The sequence below is a fragment of the Neolamprologus multifasciatus genome, chromosome 1 (assembly GCF_963576455.1).
Source record: "Neolamprologus multifasciatus chromosome 1, fNeoMul1.2, whole genome shotgun sequence".
Taxonomy (NCBI): domain Eukaryota; kingdom Metazoa; phylum Chordata; class Actinopteri; order Cichliformes; family Cichlidae; genus Neolamprologus; species Neolamprologus multifasciatus.
The window spans coordinates 39,971,907-39,997,537 of NC_140439.1; the positions used below are offsets into that span (position 1 = coordinate 39,971,907).

The 25,631-nt window shown below is 48.0% G+C and overlaps 1 protein-coding gene and 1 long non-coding RNA gene across 3 annotated transcripts in view; one reads left to right on the top strand and one right to left on the bottom strand.

Annotated features, from left to right (window-relative positions):
- Positions 1–21,948, top strand: part of LOC146526323 (uncharacterized) — a 90,694-nt gene extending 68,746 nt beyond the window's left edge. The window contains exon 2 of the long non-coding RNA XR_014875462.1: positions 19,588–21,948. This is a non-coding gene — a long non-coding RNA (uncharacterized LOC146526323). The remainder of the gene's footprint in view (positions 1–19,587) is intronic.
- The window catches only part of tshz3b (teashirt zinc finger homeobox 3b), a 34,351-nt gene extending 9,359 nt beyond the window's left edge, over positions 1–24,992 (bottom strand). The window contains exons 1-2 of one of the 2 annotated variants that reach the window (XM_085168983.1): positions 23,788–24,992; positions 23,221–23,557 (exon numbers count right to left, since the gene is read on the bottom strand). In XM_085168983.1, the coding sequence (XP_085025109.1) occupies positions 23,221–23,260 (40 nt within the window). In that variant the 5' untranslated portion in view covers positions 23,261–23,557; positions 23,788–24,992. Of the gene's footprint in view, positions 1–23,220 lie in introns of both variants that reach the window. The other variant, XM_085168974.1, reaches the window with a different exon arrangement.
- Positions 24,993–25,631: the final 639 nt, after the last annotated feature.

The following is a 25,631-nucleotide window of genomic DNA, read 5'->3' on the forward strand; positions in this document are numbered from 1 at the left end:
GTGAACGAGCAGACAAAAAAATCGGATTTGATGAAAGAAATCAGAATTGAGCATCAAGACCTGCAGAGTGAACGTAGCCTAAGAAATGAGCTGCTCTGACATGCTCGCCAAACCGAACCGCAGACACCGTCAGAGGTTTGGTCCCACCGTCTCTGAGCTGATTATTCTAGCCAATGAGGTTACGTCCCCGTGCTGTCTGTTCAGCAAAGACTGGTCACAGTGGGGCGATGACGCTGAGACAGCGTCGGCCGTGCTTTAACCGAATCTCGCCGTAGCTCAGACGGTTTTAACGGGTTTTTGTTGAGCAGGGAAAAAACACCGAAACCGGAGCAAAGTGACACAAACAAAACTTCCTGCCTGGAATACCTGCACGACCTGCATCGTGTGTGTGTGTCTGTGATGCACGTGTGTGTGTGTGTGTGTCTGTAATGTGTGTGTGTGTGTGTCTGTAATGTACGTGTGTGTGTGTGTGTGTGTCTGTAATGTGTGTGTGTGTGTGTCTGTAATGTACGTGTGTGTGTGTGTGTGTGTCTGTGATGCACGTGTGTGTGTGTGTGTGTCTGTAATGTGTGTGTGTGTGTGTCTGTAATGTACGTGTGTGTGTGTGTGTGTGTCTGTAATGTACGTGTGTGTGTGTGTGTCTGTAATGTACGTGTGTACGTGTGTACGTGTGTGTGTGTGTACGTGTGTGTCTGTAATGTACGTGTGTGTGTGTGTGTGTGTCTGTAATGTACGTGTGTGTGTGTGTGTACGTGTGTGTGTGTGTACTGCATCAGCAGTGAAACAGAGAGGAGTCTTTGTCATTGTCAGGCTGCTGTTTGCCGTCGGCGATGATACGACACTGCCGTGGGATAAACAGATGTAGAGAGACACAGATATCCCCGAGCCATCACGCGCACACACACTTCCTGTATGCACTGCAGTGTAACAGCTCTGTGCCTCGAGGCGATCTCTGGAGTTTGTTTTCAGGATCCACCTGAAAAGCTTTAAACGCGTCACGGCGAGCGCTTTAAACCGTACGGTCACCTGACCTCTCACCGACACCACGTGCGGTAACGCTGCCCTTTGTTGCAATAAAGCAGCTGTGTATTTGAATGCGTTTCAGCCTCCTTGGCTCTCCGTCTGTCTCAAGCCGCCACCCGTGCATACGAGCGCTCACCATCTGCTGTGAATCCGCCCAAACGACAGCTGTGTAAGAGAACCGTGCGGAGCCACAGCAGCCCAGAGCGCTCATCGCGGCCAAACGAGAGCACGTGAAACCGCATTACGGCGAGCCGCCTCTGAGAGAAACCGCGTTTTAGTTTGAAAGTGTGGAACAAAGAGCAGAGCTGCAACAAAGGCGATAAGATTTGAAGATCAGTGGTTCTTCCTTGTTTAAGGCTTTGTGTTGCTGATGTTTGTGGTTCTTCCAATGGTTCCTCCTGGATTCTCCTGAGTCTCTGAGCAGTCCCTCAGTCTGTCAGAGTTTTATCCTAACACGCAGCCTGCAGGAGGTCCAGATGTTCTCGTGCAGCACCTCTGATGAGTTAGCTGAGTCTGTGCTCTCTCTGAAAGGCTGGAGACAGGCGAGCAGCTCTAAGATGATGCATCATCTCAGTGAATTATGAACTTCTCTAAATTTCTCAGCAGGAGATGTTTAAAGACATGACGTCGATTCAGATTTGTACTATCCAAGTCCTTCAGGCCTTCACCTTTCGTAAGACGACCAAAGTTTAAACGCAGCATCTGAAAACTTCCTCATGTATACTGAGAAAGACTTTTACAGTCTTCTCCGTGACATCACACTGTAATGTTTTCATCGTGTGTACGGCATGTGTGAGGGGTCAAAACCCTGCAGCTCTGATTTTACTGCAGGTGCATCAGCCATGTACACCAGAGAGGAGGGGGGAGGAGGAGGAGTGAAGTACAAAATGAGGACACACGGCGAGATGATCCCCAACGCTGCTGCTCGGGCTCGACTGTGACCCAGGATACTGAGATCAGCACGCATACACACCTATACCACGCTGCAGTACGAGGAGGTCAAACACAGCAGGTATGCAGGTGCTCTTTTAATTAGCCGAGCAAGCTGCAGATGAAGGATCAGCAGGGTGGAGAAGCTGGTTGATCTGAGAGGAGAAAAAAGACTACATTTTTCCAGTTTTTCAGGTTTCCACACGACTCCAGAACTGAACTCCAAAACGCTTCAACGGGAGATACGGCTCACAAAGCAAAATGTGGTGAAGTTATGACCTGATGCTCGAGTGTGCAACGGCTCGATGTTAAAGTGCTGAATCTGCTGCACACAAAGAGTTTGCTTCCACAGGCTCATGTCCGTGTGTCCGTGGACCAAACGTTTGGAGTTTGGGTGCAATGAATCATGTCGTCCTCTTCTTTGGGTTTTACTCCCAAACTTCAGTTGATTGGATGTTCGTGTCTCTTCGTAAACTGAAACCGCTCAACAGGGTCAGACAGAAACAGTGGGCCAAGACTAATCCGGTCCACCAAGCAGCTTTGGAAAATGAGAAGGATGACATACATTTTTGGACTTTTAAATGCATTTAATAAGTTTTTCCAGCTTTTCTGGCTGATAAAGACGCCCCATGGTCTCCACCACAGTGACTAACAGATCAACAATTAAAGGACAGGAAACTCTTTTTCTGTCATTCGGACACATTTCTTTCAATAATCAGCATTTCTTTGTGTGTAGTTGAACTCCATCGTGACAGAAAGAGGAGTTTCCCCCGTCCTCAGGATCAAAGCGGGGTGTGTGTGGCGCTCGATGAAAAACGGACGTCGCCGCCCTAATCAGTCTGTAAACACGCTGCAGACAGGAAACGCGACGGGAGCACGACTGTCTCTGCACCAACACCAACGGCTTTTTCTTTTTCGTTCCTCCTTGTCTCAACACAAAGCTTTAACCTCCTCGGACCTGCGTCCACATGTGTGGACATCACATTTTTGGTTATTTAGACCAAAATACTGAATTGTGCTCTACAAGGGCCTGATGTCCACTCACGAGGACATTATCCTGCTACTGTTACATTTTAAACAAATATCCTCGTATGTGGCTCTGATTGTTCTTAAAAACAAAAATAAGATAAAAAAAAAAATCTGGTAGTTCTTTGTTTTTACATTCATCGAGTCAGCCCAAATATCAAAGAGAAATTAAAAATGCTGCCGTGGAAGAGTTCGGGTCTGAGGAGGTTAATGTGGTGACGGTGGAACTTTAACCATCTTTTCCTGAAGCACGTCGAGCGGCTGCCTAAAGCTGGTCCAGCCACACGTTTAGCCCCCTCCAGCCTCCTGACATGTTGTCTCTCAGCGAACAATAACGAGACACGGCTCGGGGAGCGCCGCTTCATGATGACATCACGTCCTCTCCCTGCCTCACGTCCCTCCGCAGTCAGCAGAGCAGCCACGTTAATGAAGTTAATTGAATCCACGATCAATAACACTTAATTATAGTGATCTGACATGCACAGACAAATTGGTGGGATAGCCCTTCTGCACGTGCACGCAGGGTGGTTAAAGGGGCGTGGCTGCATGCAGTGAGCGCCCTAAAGTGGCGAGGCGTGCCATTGATCCCTCAGGCGAGACTGATGGAGTCATGGAGTCACACCATCAGCAGGTGAGGAGCACCTGTGGTCTCCAAGCAACTACCAACTGCTGCAGTTCCTCTGGCGTCCTGCGGAGGCTCCACAGCGGCTCGGTCCCGTAGTTAAAACAAACAAAGCGGTTTTGCTCTCTAAAGATAATTTTGACACCTGTCACAGAATAACTGAATTAAGGGGCGTGGCCTCATAGCTGCTAGCAGTCTGGAGCTTGGGGGGTTTCACAGCTGACTATTGCCATGACGACAGCACAGCTGATAAAGCTGTGTAGCTAACGTGCTCTCGCTTCAGCGGTGATCTCAGAGCTTTTGCATGTGGAAACGTGCACACACACACACACACACACACACAGCGAGTGTGGGGAGTTGCTTGGTATCTATTACCTGCCAGTCTGCTCTGATCTCTTTGGACAGCTCTGATCAAAAGATGTCATCCAGTCCACTCGACCCGGCTCGCCGGGGGAGCGTGTGTGCACGTGTGTGTGTGTTGCCGAGTAAATCGCAGCGAGGCCAGGGTGTAAATAAAATGACAGGATCACTTTAAGGTTCTGTCAAGTAGGCAGGAGGCGATTATGATAACGCCCGCTCTGTTCCAATGCAAACGGACACACTTAAATTCAGCGGGCGTGGGATCGCACCCACGGCGGAGCTTGTTCTCCGCGTCCGCCGCTCTTCTTTAGTCCTCCTCGCCTCGCAGAAATAATGCCTTTCTCTGGTGCTCAGTAGAGCTCGACTTACAGCCTGGATGTAAACACACAGAATGACATCTTCCTGAATGTGGGCATGAAACAAAAGAAGTCCTTCGAAGGAATCTGCGCGGCGAACGTGGACGTAAAGAGGCTGAAAAAGTTCCACGGAGGCAATAAAAGGTGTAAAATGTGCCGAGTTTGGAAGAAAAGAAAAACGGCGTGCAATAAAGCTGGAAAACAGCTCTGCTGCGAGGCAATTTAGACTGCAAAACACAAACCATTAAGTTTGTGCATTATCTTTTAATTTAATCTTGAATGATTTATAATCCATCACGCAAGGCTTCAACCATATCCAATTATTCTCTGCTGCTTGATTGACAACAAATGTGATTTATTAAGCTAATAAAAAGTGACGTGCTCTGAAAATAACCAGCGAGACGGACACGCAAACACCTGAGAGATCGATACTCTGCACGCATGTGTGGGACTTTAACGCCGTGCGAGGAAACCCTTTGAACGATCACGTGTGCATCTCGTTACTTAAAAGAGAAATCCGTCTCCATCCAACGCGCTCGCTCTGCAGAAACGTCGGAAATCAAAATGTCAGCCGTGTGACGACTGATGGCTTTTCCTCACGCAGGCCGACTGATTATATTAGACTTTAATTCCTCCGTCCACGGCTTACGTGTCATCTTAGTCTGCGCTTTATCTGCTAATGTTACGCTCAATCACTTGATATTAATGAAAAACAGAGAGCCAAGCAGTGTGTGTGTGTGTGTGTGTGTGAGGAGGGGGTTAACGGTCCACAGTTTACATGCATATCAATGTAGGAGTGTGCCATTAAGAAATATTAGCATGTTTACAGCATCACGCCGTGTACGGGCTCATTTAGTGAAGCCGACACACACACACACACACACACACACACACACACACACACACACACACACACACTCACTGTGAAACAACAGAGATCATTTTAAATCTGACCAGGAAAGAAAATTACGCACATTACAGAATCATACGTGTTCGTGACGTAGTGTGGAAAAAAGGAGTTTGCTGGAGCGGACAGCCATCGACCTCCAGGGCTGACACATGAGCCTGCAGTTCCTCTAATTCTCTGCAGAGGCAGCAGTGAGCAATTATTAGTTTGCATTATTAGGGGCGTGGCCTCTCTGACTGACAGGCAGCTGGTGACACAGGTGGCTGTAGCTGCTACTCAGAGAGTTTGTGCTGTTGGAGCCTTTTGTAGCATTTTTAATGACATCATGTGACCAATAACATGGCTGCTGTGAGGTCACTGGACTAACAGACCATCCAGGAAGGCGGAGCTCTAGTTTTAGGATTTTATGGCTAAGCTAGCAAGCGTCAGGGGAGAACTAAGCTCTTTACCCCAAAAACAAACGGAGGCGTCGCTACTAAGAGGTGACACCATGGTGGAAGGTCCGTCTTTGATATGACAGACACAGGGTCATCAATGCATGTGAAGGTGTGCATGAGGGCAGCGCCTGATTAAACGTCATCCTAACGTTGAATTTACAGCTGATTTTCCAACAGTTTGGTTCGTGCAGCTGACGTGGGAGACTGATCTGGTCCCAGCTCGTTCCCTGATCGTGACGGGTTCTGATGTTCTCCTGAGTTTAACTCCTCCAGCTCTGCAGGTGTCTGCAGACACAGTTCAGGTTCACGCCGCGCTCCTCTCCGAGCTGCAAACACGTTGACACATCATTGCTACGACTCAAAGCAACAAGCAGGCGCCATGATTACGAACGCTGATTCTGTTTCAGCTCCGACATGTGTCCTTTAGAAAAGTCTGTGCTGCACATTGTTCTACAGATGAGTTCCTGACGCCATTAAACTAAACAACATCTCCATCACTCACATCAGCTGTGCAGCTCATTTTACTCTCACGCGTCTGTCACACACGTGTCCTGTGATTCAAAGGAAACTAAAGCCACCACGAGTCACTAGAAAGGACACCAGTGCGCTTCCTGTTCTCAGGCAGAAACCGAAGCATGGCTGCTGTATGTTTATGATCAGCTGAAATCAGACATAGTCTTATTCTGAACTGTAAGTCATGCAAAGCTACCCAGCAGAGAGCAGCTGGGGCCACGTTACAGTTGGTGGTGAGTCTCAGAGGACGAACTGCTGAATCCGCTCTGATTTCTCAGGTTTCCTCTGCAGGATGGAAACACGTGGAGGCCGTCAAACTGAAACGATTTCACCTGCTGATCAGAACATGAGCAGATCTGTTCACTGACACCTTCATCATACGCAGCAATTAAAAAGAAACCTGAGCTGCGGCTTTAAAAACACGTTAGCATGTTGCTAACATGCCATGTGACGGATCTCCGGTCCACGCTGCCCATCAGCACTCTTCATCAGTGTATGAGAGGTTTCCGTTTCAAAGCGCTGTGTGTGTGTGTGTGTGTGTGTGTGTGTGTGTGTGTGTAGTTTCCAGCGTGGTGGTAAATACACAGACAGCCATGAATGATGTCAGGAAGCAGAGCGCCATTTTTAATCATGTAATGAGACCCTGAAGACCAGAAAACACCAGACCGAGTGCTTTTATGTCACACAGATGATGTCAGAGTGGGACCTGTGTGTGTGCGTGTGTGTGTGTGTGTGTGTGTGTGTGTGTGTGTGTGTGTGTGTGTGTGTGTGTGTGTGTGACCAGGCTGCAGGTGAAGCAGTAACATACAGCTGTGTGTCTAACAAACTAGCACTCCCGTGTGCATGGAGGCTTAGATGTCTGTTTCATTTGATTTCATGCTGCTGGCTGGACGTCCTCGTCTCTCCGTGACCACAAACCTTCAGAAAACTGTGGCTCACCTTCAGAGAGCTGACAGGAAGTTAGACTTCTGAACTGAGTTAGCATGTTAGCAACACAAGCTTTAACATTCAGAGTTACTGTTTCTGGGCAGCACGGTGGCACAGTGGTTAGCACTGTTGCCGCACAGCAAGAAGGTCCTGAGTTCAATTCCACCATCAGGCCGGGGTCTTTCTGTGTGGAGTTTGCATGTTCTCCCCGTGTTTGTGTGGGTTCTCTCCGGGTACTCCGGCTTCCTCCCACCGTCCAAAGACATGCAGCTTGTGGGGATAGGTTAATTGGATAATCCAAATTGTCATTAGGTGTGAATGTGCGAGTGAATGTGAGTGCGAATGGTTGTCTGTCCCTGTGTGTTGGCCCTGCTACAGACTGGCGACCTGTCCAGGGTGGACCCCGCCTCTCGCCCTATGACAGCTGGGATAGGCTCCAGCACCCCCCGCGACCCTGAAAAGGAGAAGCGGAAGCGAATGGATGGATGGAGTTACTGTTTCTACAGCTCGTGTTAAACAAAGACTTCAGAAATCAGAAATCCAGGTGAGGGACAGCGAAGCTGCCTGAGGTGTTCGGACCTGTTCCTGCAGAGCTCCGTACGAATTAAACCGAGCAGCATGCACAAAACGCCGTCTACGATGAACACATCTGCTCACGTGGAGGCCTCGGTCTGGCGCTCCACTGTCAGGATGATGATCACTCCTGCAGTCAGGTGATCATGTGACTGGAGGCTTGTCTGTCTGAACGTTGCTACCGTGGGATTACTTAATATCTGAAAAACAACCGACCTGCCACGCCGATGTGTTTGTGATATATCGGCGCCAGCATTAATGCTTCCCCTCCCCTGAAATCCCTTCTCTTTCACCAAACCTGCTGTGGTGTCCTAAAAAAAGCTTTCACAGGCTCGTCCACATCAAACTGCACCTCGGGACACTGGGTCACATTTGTCCAGAGGATGCAGAGATTTTTAAATTTGCACCATCAGGAGACGATCTGTGCTCAAACTGAAGAAACATCATTAATTTGGTGTCTGTGATGCTGATGAATGAGACGTTTCACTGAAGAGCTGGACTTCATTTACAGGAAAAAGACTGCTGTAAGTAGTTTTAATTTTATGCTTTGTGCTCTACCAAACAAAACCATCTCCTCCACGATGCTCATTAATTTTTATATACAAATATTTACATCCAGTGTGAAGTTATGATGCCTTAAAGCCTCCAGATGCTCCGTAACTCCATGTTTCTCCCGCTGGATGTCGGAGGAGACGATCGATCAGATTACTGCTGACAGACGTCACAGCAGGAAAACAAGCGCCGTACCTGCCCTCTCATGTGGGTTTTAACCACCTTCAGCACCATGTTGGTCATATGCTCCACCCAAACCTCTAAAGTTTGTGTATCTGTCAAACCAAATCAGTTTAACCCAAAATATGCTGTTGGTTTGGTCATCAGGGCTCGCCTTTAAGTCGCCCACAGCTTTAAGAGAAACCCCAACAACCCTTTGAGCACTCAGCAAGAGAAGGAAGGAAAAACTCTTTTAACAGGAAGAAACAGACGAGCAGGAAAACACAGACACACGCCAAAACAAATGTGTGTGATTGGAGCTTAGTGTGGGAGTTTTTCTTGCGCACCTCCTCACCATAACAGATGCTCTGATATCGTCGTGTCGTGTTGTTCCCACATCATCATAATAAATGTTGTTCCAGGTTCAACAGTGCAAGTGACCAATCACATTGTTGTGACGTACTTTTGCAAGCCAAGCGAATCATTCATGTTGCAAGGACAATATGCACAATGCTAACCGTTTGTTAAAGGACAGTATCCTGAAATGCAAAGAATTCAAATTGCTGGATTGGCGGACAGCGGCGGCTTCTCGCAAGTTAAGTAGATTTTTTTTTTACGGCGCTTTTTTCCGAAGTCGCAAAAGTATGAATCACAACAATGTGATTGGTCACTTGCAATGTTGAACCTGGAACAACATTTATTATGATGATGTGGGAACAACACGAGGATATCAGATCACCATAACACCAACCCACATGTTAGTGAAACGAGCCCACGCGGGAAGCATCGTCGATGTCGACTCTGACCACAGTTTGTTTCAAACAAGAAAACCTGACGGTGCCCAAGCGTGAAAAACCAAGTAACGCTCATCCATGCCGTGGACCGAGGACTGGACCGACACCAGATCACCGCACACCCCCGGTTCCAGATGTGACAGGACCAGCGGGAATTTGAACTTCATGATAAGAATAATTCCTGAGAAACATTCCTGGTTCGGGTTCAGTCCAGATTAGATTTTTTCAGTGTTCAGACAGAACCAGCCGCATGTGGAGACCCAACGATCGATCAATAACTCGATGGCTGCTCGTTAACCAATCACGTGTCCTTTGACTGGGTTGTGCTCATCTAAGTAAAGCAGATGTCATTTCTGTGTGTGGCGTTCACTGACACGAGTAGCACCCGGGGCGAAGCTCGAGGCGAAATCATTCCTGCTGGAGTTACAGAAAGGCAGGAAGCAAAACGTTAAACACTGACTGAAGCAACTGACATCCACCTCTGCCGCTCGCTGCATTTCTACACGCGCTCTCTGGGCTTCTGACTTCCTGTGTGGGCGTGTCGGCTCCAACCCCGCCTCCCGGCCTCTGTCTGCGAGGTCACAGGAACCTCCCACAAACGCTCCAAACACGGGCGTTTTGCCTGAAGCCGATAAGATTGTATTGCACAAAGACAGGTTTGTGATTGAATATGAAGAAAATCTGCTGTCGGGTTTTTACTGACTCGTGTTCGCTGCTGAGCTAACATGAACCACGTCTGCCTGGATCAGAGGGAAGGACCGACTGCAATCACACGCTGCTGTGCAGAGGGTTCACCTCCATGACACAAAGTGACACAGCAGTACCTTCTCAGAGAGGTCACCAGCTGATGTGACCACGTCTTATAGAGCATTCACCTGCAGCTCACAGTTCAAACTGTAATAAAACTGAAATACCTTTAAAAAACTACGTGGCAGGATGCAGGCTTGAGTCAGGTCAGAGTAGCGTCTGAGGTTGTTAAGGCAGCAGCTCGTTCCCGTCTCAGTGACGAGCCTCAGGCTCACCTACACAAAACCTCCCGATCGTCTACGTCCACCTTTCTGAATGAAGCCATCTCAGTTTGAGCTTCAGGTGAAGATACAACAAACCATAACTTTATTCTGAGTTATTGTCCAGCCCACCGTGAGCATCGTTTCACCCACTTTGTTACAGACTCCACGAAACACTTTCAGTCAAATCTCTTTCAGACACGAACACACCGCGGGCTTCCCGTCATACTGTGGAAACGCCGATCGCAGAGCTGACACGGACACGCCAGCTCCGCCGGAAACAACACAAAGACCAGCAATGCACACACACACACACACACACACACACACACACACAATCACCAAAAGGAGTCATTTAATCCACAATCATCATTCTTTCACTCACATCTGAGTCTGTATGGAAACACGTGCTGACAGCAAACTGAAGGATGTTATGGAAGGAAAGGTGGGAGCTGATGGCACCAAACACCGAAGCGCCTCCACTGTTTTCCTCTCAGGTCACACTGAGGGAAACGTTCACATTCAAACACTGAATGATTCGAGTCATTTTCATTGTTACCGGTTTTCACGTGCACGGTGACGGAGCGCCGTTTCCAGATGAGCCCACACGCTCAGGGAAAGGCTTCCTGTCTGTCCCTAAACGTGCACGAAACACAAACCCGGACCGTCGATGTGACCTGCAGAGCCTGAACCATGAAATAACGGAAATAATCATTTTATTTGCATCATACTTGCTATGGTGGCAGGAACTGTTGCTTAAAGCTGTGAGTTGTTACTGAAGCTGCACATCCACCGACTTTACTTCCTGTTAAACTTATTTTTATATTATTTTGTGCTTTTTGAATCTCCAGGGGGAATAAAAGCTCGTGAGGCTACTTCTGCGCTCACATTTGATGCGTGCTGAGTCAGGACTGCTGCACGGAGGATCCTCATTTCAGCAGATTCAAATTAGGAAGCGTCATCAGTGACAGCAGCTCGGCGGAGAGAGGGAAGCAAACCGCCATCTTTTACTTACACAGCTCTGATTTTAAGGCGGTATCACCCCTACACTGGTACAACAAGGTGCACACAGTACTTACAGTAGCTTCCTCTACCTTTAAAGTTCAGTATCAGAAAATAAATACAAATAGAAATCAGGTTGAATATTAACTGAATATCGTACATGTACAAGAACACTGTGGGCGCTCCACGCCGTGTGCGTTGGAGTAAATAACAGATCCGGTAAATGAAGCTAAAACTTTGAACACATTTCAGGTTCAGGTGAGTCTCCTCCCACAGCCCACAGGTGTGCATGTTTGGAAGCTTTTTGGCTGTTAAACAGTTAAAGAATAATTTGCACAGAAACGTCTGAAAGTGGACGCAAAGCGCCGTTTCTGCAGGGGTCCTCTGAGTATGGCGGAGGTTGACGCTGAAAAGGTTCTTGATTTTCTGGAAACGTAGCAGACTCAGAACCAAACGGCTTTTGTAGCGGCTCGTCTTCGGATGGCAGATGTGCTTCCAGATGTTCTGAGGTGATCTCGCTTCACGGTGGATGTTTCTGCTCTGCTGTCTGCAGAAGAACAAAACGAGCAGCAGGCAGAAGACCTGCAGATGCAGACACCTTCGCGGTGAATCACGTGACTCCATCTTTAAATGCAAACATCATGTTTCTCTGAGCAGAGCGACTAACTCTCAGCTCTCTGAACCGGAGGATCTTCAGCACTCTGAGAGCACTCTCCATCCCTCCGTGAAGCCTCTTTAAACCCTTTCTCTGGTTTTTCCAGCCCATCTCCTCCTAATTAATAAGAGCAGGAGAGCCTGTTTTATCAGCACTCACTCACTCCACTCGTCTGAGGGGGGGGGGTCACGCGAGAGCAGGAGGAATCTTAAAGAACTACTGAGCGATAGCAGTGATGAGGAGTCCTCCTCTTCCTCTCACCTTTTCTTTTTTCCTCCTCTTTCCTGGACAAACCTGGGACCAAGCGGCAGCAGCAAGGGTCATATCTTTTTAATTATCTTTGCCGCCTTTGATTAATTATTCGCCGTGACAACAGCACGTCGGTAATGCTTTTCACCTGCCGCCGCTGACTGACGGCCCCTCTGTTGAACTCTAAAGCAAACAGCTGCTGCCATGATCGCCTAGCAACGGCCCGTGATGGATGAGGAGCAGAGACGGATGGCCACAATAAATCAGCACGTCTGCCTCGGTGCTATAGAAACCTGGGAGAGGGAGCGACGGAGGGCAGGGGAGGAGGCGGCGCTCCAAAAAACACTGGAAGGAGCGGCGAGGAGGATCCACGGAGGCTACGTGCGGACTTCCTCTCTCACCGAGAACTCTCACGGGGTTAGCGGTGAATCTACAGAAACGGCCAGGAGGTGGCCGAGCCCACAGCCTGAACCCGGGGACCAATCAGAGCCCACAGAGACACAAACAATACAGCACGGCGTCCAGGATTGGAAACACACTTCTGTCCTCGCGCTCCAGAGTAGCTCAAGGCTGCAGCATCCATGTGACCGTGGCGATATACCCCAGTAACAACCAGTCAAAGCACTTTAGACACGTCAAGCTCTTCATCCAGCTCTCGTCCATCAGCAGCTTCAGTCTCTAACCCCCCCAGCTCGTGTTTGGACTGGAAGCCGGAGAACCCAGAGAACCGCCGCGTGGAGAACATGCAGCCTAGCATCAGGTCGCAGTGTTCAGTCACAATCACGACTGCTGTGGCTGCTCACACCTTTAATCTTGCTCTTCCTGTAGTTCATATACACCCCCCACCCCCGCGTGTCGGGTTACAGCTCTGCAGGGATCCAGTCTAAATAATGTAACAGTGATGAACGAGGGGCCAGATTCATATCCATCAACAGGCTCTTTTTAAGGAGCATCCATCTTCCTCCTGTAAGGCCTCCCTTTGAATCAGAGGACACACACACACACACACACACACACACACACACACACACACGGAGGTTTACGTAGCTACAAGCTGTAATTATTCATGATGTTCAATAAGAACACAAGCACGTAAAACAGCGTTTAACGTTTCTGTTTCCTCTCTGATCACCACGAGAGGAATCAAACCCTCCTCCTCCTCTCCTGGAGGAGATCTCCCCCCCCCCCCCCCACACACACACACACACACGAGGCCTGGCAAGGCCGTGTTTGATAAATGACACGCGTCACTGTGTCAGGAGAGAAGGGCGGGTCTGTGATGTATGGAGCGGACGACGAGAGGGGGAAATCGACTGTTTGGCAGCGACACTCGGCTCTCAGAGGCCTCCGAATACATGCAACACACACACACACACACACACACACACACCTGTACACGGTCTCTGCAGGGAAATCACACTTTTGTGTTTTAAGCTGAAATCTAAGTTTGCTTCATTTCAGAACCACAGAAACACTTTGGACCCGACTGAATTTTACCCATGATGCATCCTGATTATTCATATGCAGATTTATGTGTCTGAAAGTAGCTGCAGAGCCCCAGACCACGCTACCTTTAGTCAGCACCATCCAGTGCTGGCAGTCCAGGACGCAACAGCTCAGGTGTAATCCGGATAAAAATTATGCTTCCATGGAAAACGTCAAATGGTAAATGGCCTGTGTTTGTAGAGCGCTTTACTTAGTCCCAATGGACCAAAGCACTTTACACATCCAGTCATCCACACATTCACACACTGGTGATGGCAGCTACATTGTAGCCACAGCTGCCCTGGGGCGCTCTGACAGAGGCGAGGCTGCCGGACACTGGCGCCACCGGCCCCTCTGACCACCACCAGTAGGCAACGTAGAGGTGGGAATCACCATACATCCCACAATACGATATTATCACAATACTTAACGCACGATACGATATTATTGCAATTTTTTTAAAATATTTTGCGATATTCAGATTCTGTACATAAAGGTAAACTTTATCAACATTCATTTTCTCTAATATCAAAGTCTCACACTCAGTCTTTCTCTCATTTCAGTTTTATTGTTGACAAACTGAACGGTTTGTATTACAGTCTAGTCCAACTTAACTGAATCAACCATCTGGTACAATTATAGCTATTCTGAACTATGCAGTTTATGAAAACTATGCAGCCCCTTCAGCAACTGAAGAATTTGAAAGTAAATTAAAACAAAATATAATTTTACATTAAATAAAAAAGTTTTAAACTTAATTAAAATAAAACATGTCTTAAATTAAAATAAGTCAGAGCATGTTCCAGTCCATGAAAAAATTGTTTGTAACAAAATATCGATTTCTGCTGTCCCTGTATCGATACATTATTAGCAAACAAAATATCACCATGCTACACAGTATCCATTTTTTCCCCCACCCCTAAAGCAACGGGTGAAGTGTCTTGCCCAAGGACACAACGACCGACAGAGCCGGGGCTTGAACCAGCAACCTTCTGATTACAAGACGAACGCCCGACTCTTGAGCCACGATCGCTCAAAGAGTCGATCTGCCCCAGGTATAGACTTTACGGATTAAATCTGGATCGTCGACACTTTCAATGCCAGTGGCACCAAAACTAACAAAATGAATGAATTATAAATTTGATATTAACAGATATTTCATGGAATATTGAATTAGCAATACATTCATTATTTTATCCACAGCCGTGTTCACCTCACCTTGTTTGTCATCCTACAGGGTGGGCCGTTTATATGGATACATAATAACATGGGAATGGTTGGTGATATTAAAGTCCTGTTTATGGCACATTAGTATATGTGAGGGGGCAAACTCCTCAAGATGGGTGGTGACCATGGTGGCCATTTAGAAGTCGGCCATCTTGGATACAACTTTTGTTTTTTCAATAGGAAGAGGGCCATGTGACACATCAAACTTATTGGTAATGTCACAAGAAAAACAATGGTGTGCTTGGTTTCAACCTAACTTTATTCGTTCATGAGTTATTTACAATTACGGTGTATCCATATAAATGGCCCTGTGCAGTCATTATGTCTGCTATGTGGGTATCAAACTCAACTGCTGTGACCACATTTAAACTCTCACTTCATAACCTTGATTTTACCACACAGCTCACATTTATCTTACATGTATCTATGAACAGTGCAGAGCATCATAATAAACTGACTATGAAAACAGTTATCATTTACTGAATATAAAGCCGTTTGATACACTTCCAGTTTTTATTTCATCTTTCCTGTGACCCAGTCTGGATCCAGTCCTCTGCTGGGATCAGGACTGATATTAATCCTGCTAAACGCAGAGAACAACTCCGACTGGATCCAGTTTGATCTTCTACGATCACACAATCCTGGTCTTCCTGTGAACGACCAGATTTCTGGATTTGGTTTCACTGGATTTGAACACCGGGCGCTGGGTTTAGGGTTAGTGACTAAAATATTCAAGACTAAAAGTCACATTTTACCTCTACAAACCGAGCACGGCCAACACGTCTGCAGTTTTTGTGAAGCTGGTTTTCCAGCATTCAGTTGAAGCCCAGCATCACGTGTGTGTGTGTGTGTGTGGGGGGGGGGGCTGCTGGTTGTATCAGGTGTTTATCTATGCAGCTGACTCTTTCTTAATTGACACAGAAGAAGAAGAAGAAGAAGAAGAAGGGCTCATTGAGAATTAAAGGTGGAGAAGCTGCTGGTGGATATGGGCAGGCAGGCGGGGTAGGGGGGTATCAATCGCAGGCGGGGAGGGGGTGGGGGTATCAATCACAGTGCTGTTTGGCAACAGAGATGCTAGTATTTCAAATAAAACAGGCAAACGCAGACAAATGGCCTGAACACGGGGCTGTAACCTGAACCCAAACTCGGGCTTTGTCTCGCTTTTTTCCTGGCTTGCCGTCTTCCCCCTGCCTCCTTTCTCTCTGGCAGCCGAGGTGGCTGACATCTGCAGAGTGCATTTAAAGAGAAAAAAATGTGTCAGAGGAGTGTGATGCACTCTTTTGCACCCACACACACACACACGGCCCCCCTCGCTCGGTTTCATTAGCTCACTGGCAGGGTGGCACTTCTCAAGCTCATTACTGAGGAAGGATTTATGGCGCGGCAGCCAGTGGCGGAGAAAAGGCATCTGTCAATAATTGCAGGGAGCAGCAACTCCCATCTCCACCAGCTTTGAAATCTCATTAGGTATGCAGTTATCAGGCATAAAGATCAAAAACATTACTCAGCTCCGACAGAAACCGACCAAGAAACATTAATTAGCAACAGGCCCTCACAGTAGAAAATAAAACAGCTTCCTCCTCCTCCCCCCTCCTGCTTTCGGCATGGACGACTCTCTCTCACCTGCCTCCAAACACACACACACACACACACACACACACACACACACACACACACACACACACACACACACACACACACACACACACGCACGCACGCACACACACGCACACACACACACACACTCGTTGTGTGTGGTGCTCTGAGCGTACAGTCGGGTTTTCTGGGATGTTGAATGGTTAAAAAAGAAAAGAAAAGCAGAGCCCGAAGACAAACCTGCAAACAGGAAGTGATCAGCTACTCGGGACCAAACCGACCCGAGCTTCATCCTCAGAGAGGATGTGAAACACTGCGTGGTGGAGACGCTGTCGGACAAAGAAACTGTATCTGCAGCCTGGAATAACGAAACTGGAACAACAACGATCGGACGTCCTCCACAGCTGCTGATCTGCTCTGATTTTGGGACGAAATCTGAAAGTGCAGATTTCTGTTTGATGGAGGATCAAAGCCCTCAAACAAGGTTCACCTTTGCCCTCTGACCTGATTGCAGGTTAAAGTTCAATAAATTTGATATATTAATAAGTTCTGCTGCACTTTTCCTGCTTTCAGCTCAGCGCTCACAAACACTCTCTGTGTGTCTGTGGACTGAAGAGGAAGGCCCTGTCAGCCTGAGGAGGATGTCAGCTCAGGCTGGCCCTGATTACCAGACCTCAGACGGGTCCTCGCTGCCGGCTCTCCCGCCTTTCATCGCGCTCACGCACGCACGCACACACAGACTGATGGCTGCCAGTCTCGTCTGGGTTAGGCCAAAGCCTCCGTGGGAAAGCGAAGGACACACACATCTCGCAGACATAAAGGGAACCCCCACTGAGGGTAAGAAGAAACCAGACCTGGAGCTGAGCCCAGATGACACTCAAAGCAGACACACACACACACACACACACCTTGTCTCAACACTAACTCATCCTCCAACTGGGCCTCTCGTCTCTCGGTGTGTCTCCTGAGCATGACAGGAAGTCTAACGGGCCGTAAAAATAAAGGCAGCAGTTGGAGAGGCCAAGCTTCTTAAAGAGACTCAGAGCATCATTCAGAGTTCGAGGGAGATGATGACGATGATTAGGAACCCTCTGTGATGAAGAGTGTGGGAGCAAAGACAATCTCAAAGCAGGCTGTGTAGCTGTAATAATCTGTGTGTGTGTGTGTGTGTGTGTGTGTGTGTGTGTGTGTGTGTGTGTCACAGAAACCTTGTTTATCCTGAACACACACACACACACACACACACACACACACACCTGCTTGGCTGTCATTCTTCCCTCCGTCACGTCCTCTCTCTGTCGCTTCAAGAATGAAAACGGCTTCCCTCTAAACACACACTGCTGATGTTTTAGCTGCTGATGTTTTAGCTGCTGATGTTTTAGCTGCTGATGTTTTAGCTGCTGTTGTTCTGACTTCATACCAAAATCTCTGCCCCCCCCCCCCCCACACACACACCAGGGTGTTTGGAGAGGAAGAGGAGGGAGCAGACAGACAGAGGAGAGGGGGGAAAAGAAATGAGGAGGAGCGGATGCAGCCTTGTGAGCCAATTTAAGAAATAACTGCTGATGCATCAGCTATCGACTGTTTGAGCGCTCGTGATAACGCTCAAGGCGAAACTGGGAGCGAATGACAGCATCAACTGCCGGCAATAAAGTGCAGAGCGCCAGACCAAGGGAGGCTAATTGACAGCTGTCAACCTAATGGGAGCCGTGACGGAGGATTGTGGGAGAGGAGAAGAAACACTGTTTAGAAACCATCAGCCACTTATCCTGGAGGAATGGGGGGGACCCCCCGTGACTGTCGTTTGTCTGCTCGCCGGCGTCTTCGTTCCTTTCTGCTTCCTCCGCCCGTGCACATAATCTGCTTTACAGTGTCAATGGCTTCCTGTCCGTCCTCGTGATCCAATATTTAGCTACGGTACAATCGCAGCATCCGCCAGCTGCAAACGCTTCATCAAAGGGCCGAGTTTAGCCGCGGCGGGTCACAGACGACGGCCTCGGTGTTCCAGCCTCACGCCGAACGAGCTTCAGAGACCGTGGCGTATTCCCGTACACGTCTCTGACCTCACAGCTCGTCTGACCTCATGTATTTACTCCAGATGAAGATCAAATTTTACGTCTCTGAGTCTGAGAACCACAAAAACACCAAACCTGCTTTGCTTTGGGTCCTTCTCTTTGTGCACAACACATCATTTCCTTATTTTTCCGGAAGTGTGCGTTTTATTTTTCAGGTAAACTTCTAAGTTCTCCGCCTGAAACTGATGGTGTCACGATGGTGACACTTCCTGTTTGGTTTCAGTCGTGTCCTCTCAGCTGAGATCCACTCACATTCACCATAAGACAGACACTGTCTCTGCTTTTAAGATTGAAACTTCCCTTTTTGCTAAAGCATATAGTTAGGGCTGGACCAGGTGACCCTGAGTCCTCCCTTAGTTACGCTGCAATGGGCTGCCGGGGATTCCCATGATGCTTGTTCTGATGGATGTCTCTTTGCTTCCCATTTCTGATTCCAGGTCTGTACTTTATAAACACCTTCAGGTGACTGTTGTTGAGATTTGGTTGTACAAATAAAGCTGAATCGAACGGTTCGTAGACGAGGTTACGTACGAGTGAGCGCCCTGCAGGCTGGGGAACCAATAATATCACAGCTTTAAGGAACCAATCACAGTGTGCGAGTCAAACAAATAATGACGTTGAAACATTGTAACGATTGTGAAACCGCGATCAAATGTCCATATGTAGCAGTTTGTAGCACTGTTACCGTGGTTACCGCTAGGGGTGGGGGAAAAAATTGATACTGTGTAGCATGGTGATATTTTGTTTGCTAATAATGTATCAATACAGGGACAGCAGAAATCGATATTTTGTTACAAAAAGGTTTTTGTGCTCTGACTTCAGAGCATGTTGATCCTTTTTCTGAGCAAGAATCCTGACATTCCTTCACTGTCCAAATGTGTTTAATAAACATGACAGTTTACTTATTTTAATTTAAGACATGTTTTATTTTAATTAAGTTTAAAACTTTTTTATTTAATGTAAAATTATATTTTGTTTTAATTTACTTTCAAATTCTTCAGTTGCTGAAGGGGCTGCATAGTTTTCATAAACTGCATAGTTCAGAATAGCTATATTTGTACCAGATGGTTGATTCAGTTAAGTTGGACTAGACTGTAATACAAACCGTTCAGTTTGTCAACAATAAAACTGAAATGAGAGAAAGACTGAGTGTGAGACTTTGATATTAGAGAAAATGAATATTGATAAAGTTTACCTTTATGTACAGAATCTGAATATCGCAAAATATTTTAAAAAATTGCAATAATATCGTATCGTGCGTTAAGTATTGTGATAATATCGTATCGTGGGATGTATGGTGATTCCCACCTCTACCAATCACAGTGTGCGAGTCAAACAAATAATGACGTGGAAACATCGTAACGACTGTGAAACCGCGATCAAATATGTAGCAGTTTGTAGCACTGTTACCGTGGTTACCGCCTGATTACAGCAGGCCGGACGTGAAAAAGACCGTCAGATATCGAGTCACCAGAATAACGCTGGTTCGTGATCAGATCGTGTTCTTAAAAATCCTTTTACGGCCTTTTTTGAAGCTGCAGATCGGCCATGTTGGAGCAGGCGGTGGAAGCCACTCCCACTTTAACTCTGTGACATCAGGAAAGTGCCGCTCGTGGAGACGGGCTTCCTTCCTCACATTGTTTTCTAAGACCTGCAAAAAACCAGTTTGTGTTTGAGAACGCAACGCTTTATTATTCTAACTGCAGTCGTCCGCCGAGCCGTCGAGGACGCCGAACATCCGAGTCGTGGTATACGTCTGGCATTTTCAATCTTTAGCTTAAAATCTCATTTTAACAAAGTCAACAGAAGAAAACAGTCGTCAGCGGTTCCAGAGATGAAGAGACCCGGAGCAACTTTGTTTGAGGGGAAAACGTGCGTGTGGCCCGTGTTGGTTCACTGGCGACCGAACCTGCAGCAGCTGAGCGCAAAACGTGACGGCGCGGGTTCTTCACGAACATCGCCTTAACCCGAGGAAAAAGGCCGACCTCTGATACCTGAGCATCTTCAGCAGCCTTGTGTGTGTGTCTGTGTGCGTGTGTGTGTGTGTGCGTGTGTGTGTGTCTGTGTGCGTCTGTGCGTGTGTGTGCGTCTGTGTGCGTGTGCGTGCTGTTCACTAACAGGTGAAATCAATCAGAGACGAGTGTTTCTACGACTAACCAGAGCTGAATCGTTTCTACTGAAAGACGCCGCACACCGAGGAAAGCGCCAACCTTCCCTCCGTTTGAGCCTCACAGTGATCACCCAGAACATCACGAGTCACATGATCTTCATCCTCATCGTCACCTGATTTACCAAATTATGATGAAAAGCTGCAGTTTGGAAGATAATCATTAAAACTTTAAACAAACTCAAGCAGCTGAACTTTAACGATGGATCTCGTTACATCACGGAGACGATGACACACTCACGCACACACACTCCTATCAACTAAGACCTGTTGTCCTCACACGAGTGTGTGTGTGTGTGTGTAAGACGTGCAGGCGCCTCACTGATGATGGCGTTTTTCTGTTTGGGGATAAATAACGGCGCTGTGCTGTTTGATGGTGGAACTTCCTGTGTGAGAACAATGAAGTGTGACTTTGAAGCTTGGGGACAAAAGCCTGCTGATGTCACGAGCTCGGAAAAAATAAAGCCTCCTGCTCGGGACCGTCACCTCGAATGAACCCTCACCTGCGGCGGGGTGGACGGGAGGCAAACGAGGACGGCGTACGATCATGTTGATTAAATCCAGCGATGGTGGAGAGCTAATTGGCGAGCGTGACAATGTGCGGAGCTTGTCATCTCCAATCATTAGGCCTGTCACAGATCCATCAGCTGCTCGGCTAATTAGCACAACGCTAATGAAGCTGGCAAAACAACTCCTCTTAAGACAGCTGAGCGCGCTCCGTCACCACGGCAGGAAGCGTGTGTGTGTCGGGCGGTGAAGGGGAGAAGAAACAGGTCTAATGTTCAGAAGAGCTCAGCAGAGACTCAAAAATGTAAACGCCAAGAAAACGGCAAGGTTTGGTTACAAAGAGAAAATGTGAGTGAGAGCAGGAGCATCAGATTCACCTCCTCACTGTGAGGCCACGCCGCTAACTGCTGCGCCACCGCGCCGCCCCGGCCTGCAGGAACAATCCTCTGAACATCCTGACACGGAAACACACAAATGTGCTTTTACATGAGAAACACGGCGTCCAGTAAAAACAGTCTGCGCATGTGGAGCGCGTGCTGTGAGCTCGCTGTGGCGTGCACGACCAAACTTTCACCTCAAGCGTGTCCTGAGCACACGTGCTGCTCGGGGAACCGATCGGCGTCACGGAGGAACACGCCGAAGGAAAAGCTCCTCGGCCCAAAACTCCGAATCATCCTCGCAGAACTCCGTCACCACACAGCAACCAGTTTGACATCAGCCTCTCAAACTCAATCTTCCAAAACCGCTCAGCTCGCAGCTGCAGGACGAGGAGAGGAGGAGAGGAGAGGAGGAGAGGAGAGGAGGAGAGGAGGAGAAAAAATAGGACGTGGCTGCTAGTTTCAAATGAAGCTCCTCCTTCAGCTGGCACGTTTATTCTCAAGAAAGAAATCCATCGTTTAGCTTCTGCATCCATCCGCGGCTTTAACCCGGCATGTCCATTACCCCCCCCCCCCAGCACTGATTGACCATAAGAGCCTCTGATGAATGTGGCTGTCAGAGTTCAGACGATTGAATCAAATATGAAGCAAAGCCTCACATCTGTAACACCACAGTGTGTGTGCGCGCTCAGCAATCCTCCAGTTAAAGCCAAACACCAAAGGTTAAAGGTCATCGTAAAATGATCTGTGATTCAGCAAGATGTTAAGCTGAGCGCTAACAACAGAACGAGCGCTGAAGTTTGTGAGGTCGACGTGACTTCAGCCGGTCTGGGGGGAGGAGGAGGAGATTTATTGACAGTCATTGGGAATGAACAGATCAAAGGCTCGGTCGGGTGACGGGTGATCAATCGGGCGTCAAATCAAAGATGGCGACTGTCCATTAAGCTCTTTTCCAGCATCGCTCCCTCCTCGCTCTGCGGCCCGTGAACTAATCTTTACTTGGGGAGAGAAATCTTTCCCAGAAACTGAAGGAGGAGGGAAAGAAAACAGAGGTGGAAAAATCTGAGGGCCGGGAATGACCGGCCCCCGATTATCGAGGATAAATCGACGGCCAGAGGAACAACGAGAAACTCAGAAATATGACGAAATATGACGACACTAAAAATGAGAAAAATGTTTTAAAAATCCATCAACTAAAAAACAACAAGATAAATCTGACTTTGTTTGCTGTCGGTTATTTGGTAATCCTTAAAAACCCATTGGAGTCGGCAGACCAGAGGTGCTGGGTCCACACTGAGCCCGACCTTTTCCTAGAGCTCACACTGACCTTTGACCTCTGCTGGAAGAGCTGAAGGTTTACTCTGAAAATTCACTCCATCAAACATGCAGCCTACAGGTGTGTGTGTGTGTGTGTGTGTGTCAAAATAAAAATAATAAAATAAAATAATAATAAAAAACTCTCACACACTCCAAACACACGTCGGGTTAAAACGGTAAAAATCTGAAAAATAAATCCAGCTTTTTGTTTTTAACTAGAGATGCTGTGTGTGCGTGAGAGAGTGTGTGTGTGTGCGTGTGTGTGTGTGTGAGAGAGACAGTGTGTGTGTTTGTGTTTGGAGTGTGTGTGTGAGAGAGTGGGGAAATATTAATGAAAAGTAGCTGCTTAGCGGAGGGGGGCAAACAGCGGGGCTTACCTGCGGCGCGCCGCGGCGCTTGCTGCTTCCTCCGCGGCATGTCGGCTCAGGAGTCCGGCGGAGAGTCGCTCTGAGTCGGCGCTGATCCGAGGCTGCCCGGGGGCTCCGCGGAGCTCCGGCACTGTGCCTCCCCCCGCTGCTCTCAGGACTCCCGCATAGAGCGGGGAGGGTGCGTGGGGAGGGGGGGCAAAAACTGCAGAAAGGAGATTTAAAGAGGTGACGGAAAACCGGCGGGAGTCCCGGTCAGTGGCCGAGCCTCGGCGCGCCGCTCCGGCAGCAGCAGGAGGAGCAGCTCCGCCTCTTGAGTCGCCGATGAGTCCGAGCTGCAACAGGCGAGCTGCGGGGACAAAACCGGAGGACAGACCGGAGGACTGCGTCAGTCAAAGTCCGCAAACCTGCCGCGCGCGCACTGAGCGGCGCTTCGTCTCCGGTTCAAGCTCCGCGCTGAGCGGCGTCACGTAGCTCCCTCCTCCCGACCTCCTCTCTCCCTCTCTCTCTCTCTCTCTCTCTCTCTCTCTCTCACACACACACACACACACACACACACACACACACACACACACTTACTTTGCGGGCTGAGACTTCGCCGCGTGCCTCCCGGTGATCACGCGCACTTCTTCAGAGCGGGAACAAACATCCAGAGAAAACTGCTTCTGCACCAGGAGCGGAGGAGCGGAGGACCGGAGGAGGAGGAGGCGTTTGTCCGCTTTGAAAAATCCGCTGAAGACAAGTCCCTCACTCACCGTGTGCGCGTGCGCGCGAATCGATGAGATGCGTGCTTGATTGGATCTCCCTGTTTGCAATAATGTGCATGAGGAGGAGGAGGCTCGGGCTGCCGTTGAGACTTGCTCCTTCTGCCCAGGAGCGCCTCCCTCTGCGCTCCTACTACAACAAGGAGCCGTGTCCGCGCGCAGGTGAGCTCCCTCAGGTGAGGCCACCGTGAGGAGGCGCGGAGCCGCTCGCGGACCAGAGCAAAGTTTGGAGGAGGAGGTTTTCCGGCGCTCGGATCCTCGCGCAGACCCGGTGAGTGTCCCGTGTGTGCCCGCGCGCTCTCCGCGGCTCGCGCTCCGAGTGTGTGTCGGACTGAGCGCGAGCTGCTGCTGCTCCGTTAGATCCGCCCCAGCATCTGTCCGTCTCTCCATTGGCGCATCCATCAGTGTCACACACACACACACACACACACACATTCTCACACACACACACCACTCCCACTACGCGCACGCGCTGACTGACACGGTCCACTTTGGGAAATCAAAGCTGCGTTTCTTCTTCTGTGAATCAGAGAAACACGGAGCCACGCGGAGAGGACACACACACACACTCTTTCTCACACACGCACACACTCACTAAACACGCGCGTGTTTATGAGGGAAACAAAGTTTAACCCTCACGTGACCAAACTGAAAGGAACAAACACATTTTTAGGTTTTATTCAAAGATATTTCACATGTTTGAGAGTAATCTGATTACTCCGATCAGCTGTGTGTTTGTAGAAAGCGTAGCCTTAATACTTAAAGGTACTTTTAGTCTGCAAGTCTAACTGCGGCAGATGTGCACACAGATGTTGCTGATTCTGTGCACTGTGTGTGTGTGTGAGATGTTGAAATCAAAGTAATTTTTTCAGATTGTTTTTCTTCTGATTTTAAAGTTTCTCAGCAGCTTCATTTAAATTTGGACTTTTATTTATTTTTAATTTGGTTTAAACTTTTTGTTTCACGTGAAAACATCGCGCGCCGCACAGCCGCCTGCCTGCTCCTCTCTACAACAACAACAAAAATAATAATTATTATATATTACAATAATACAAACAATCACAATAATTATTGTTATACTAAAATTATTCATAATATTAGTAATAATGTCAGTATAAAATAATTATAATTATTGATATAATAATAATAATTCTAATAATAATAGTTATTATTAAATATATTAATGATAATAATTATAACTATAATAATAATAATGCTAATAATAATAATTATTGTTGTTGTGGAGGGGGGGTGAGGACATGTATCGCGCCGGTTCGTCTGTGAGGAAACGTCAGATGTCCGCAGCCTTTTCTGCTGCGCGTGCACGTGACAGATTTATTCTGAAAAAATGCGGCATAAATGTGCGGAACATCCGCAGTTATTTGGAAAACAGGAAATGATTTTCAAAGTTAGAGACAGAAAAGTTTTTTAATAGTTTTTTAAGCACGCGGAGAAAACCAACACACACGCCTTACTGCGCGCGCGTTTGTACGGGTCGGTTTTTACGCAGTTTTTGCGCAGATTCCAGTTTGTTCTTTTTTTAAAACAACGCAAAAACTCAGAAACCTGTCCGGGGTCACTGATGGAGGTGACGTTTTTATGGGTTTGTTTTGTTAATTCACACGCGCGCGCACACACACACACACACACACACACACA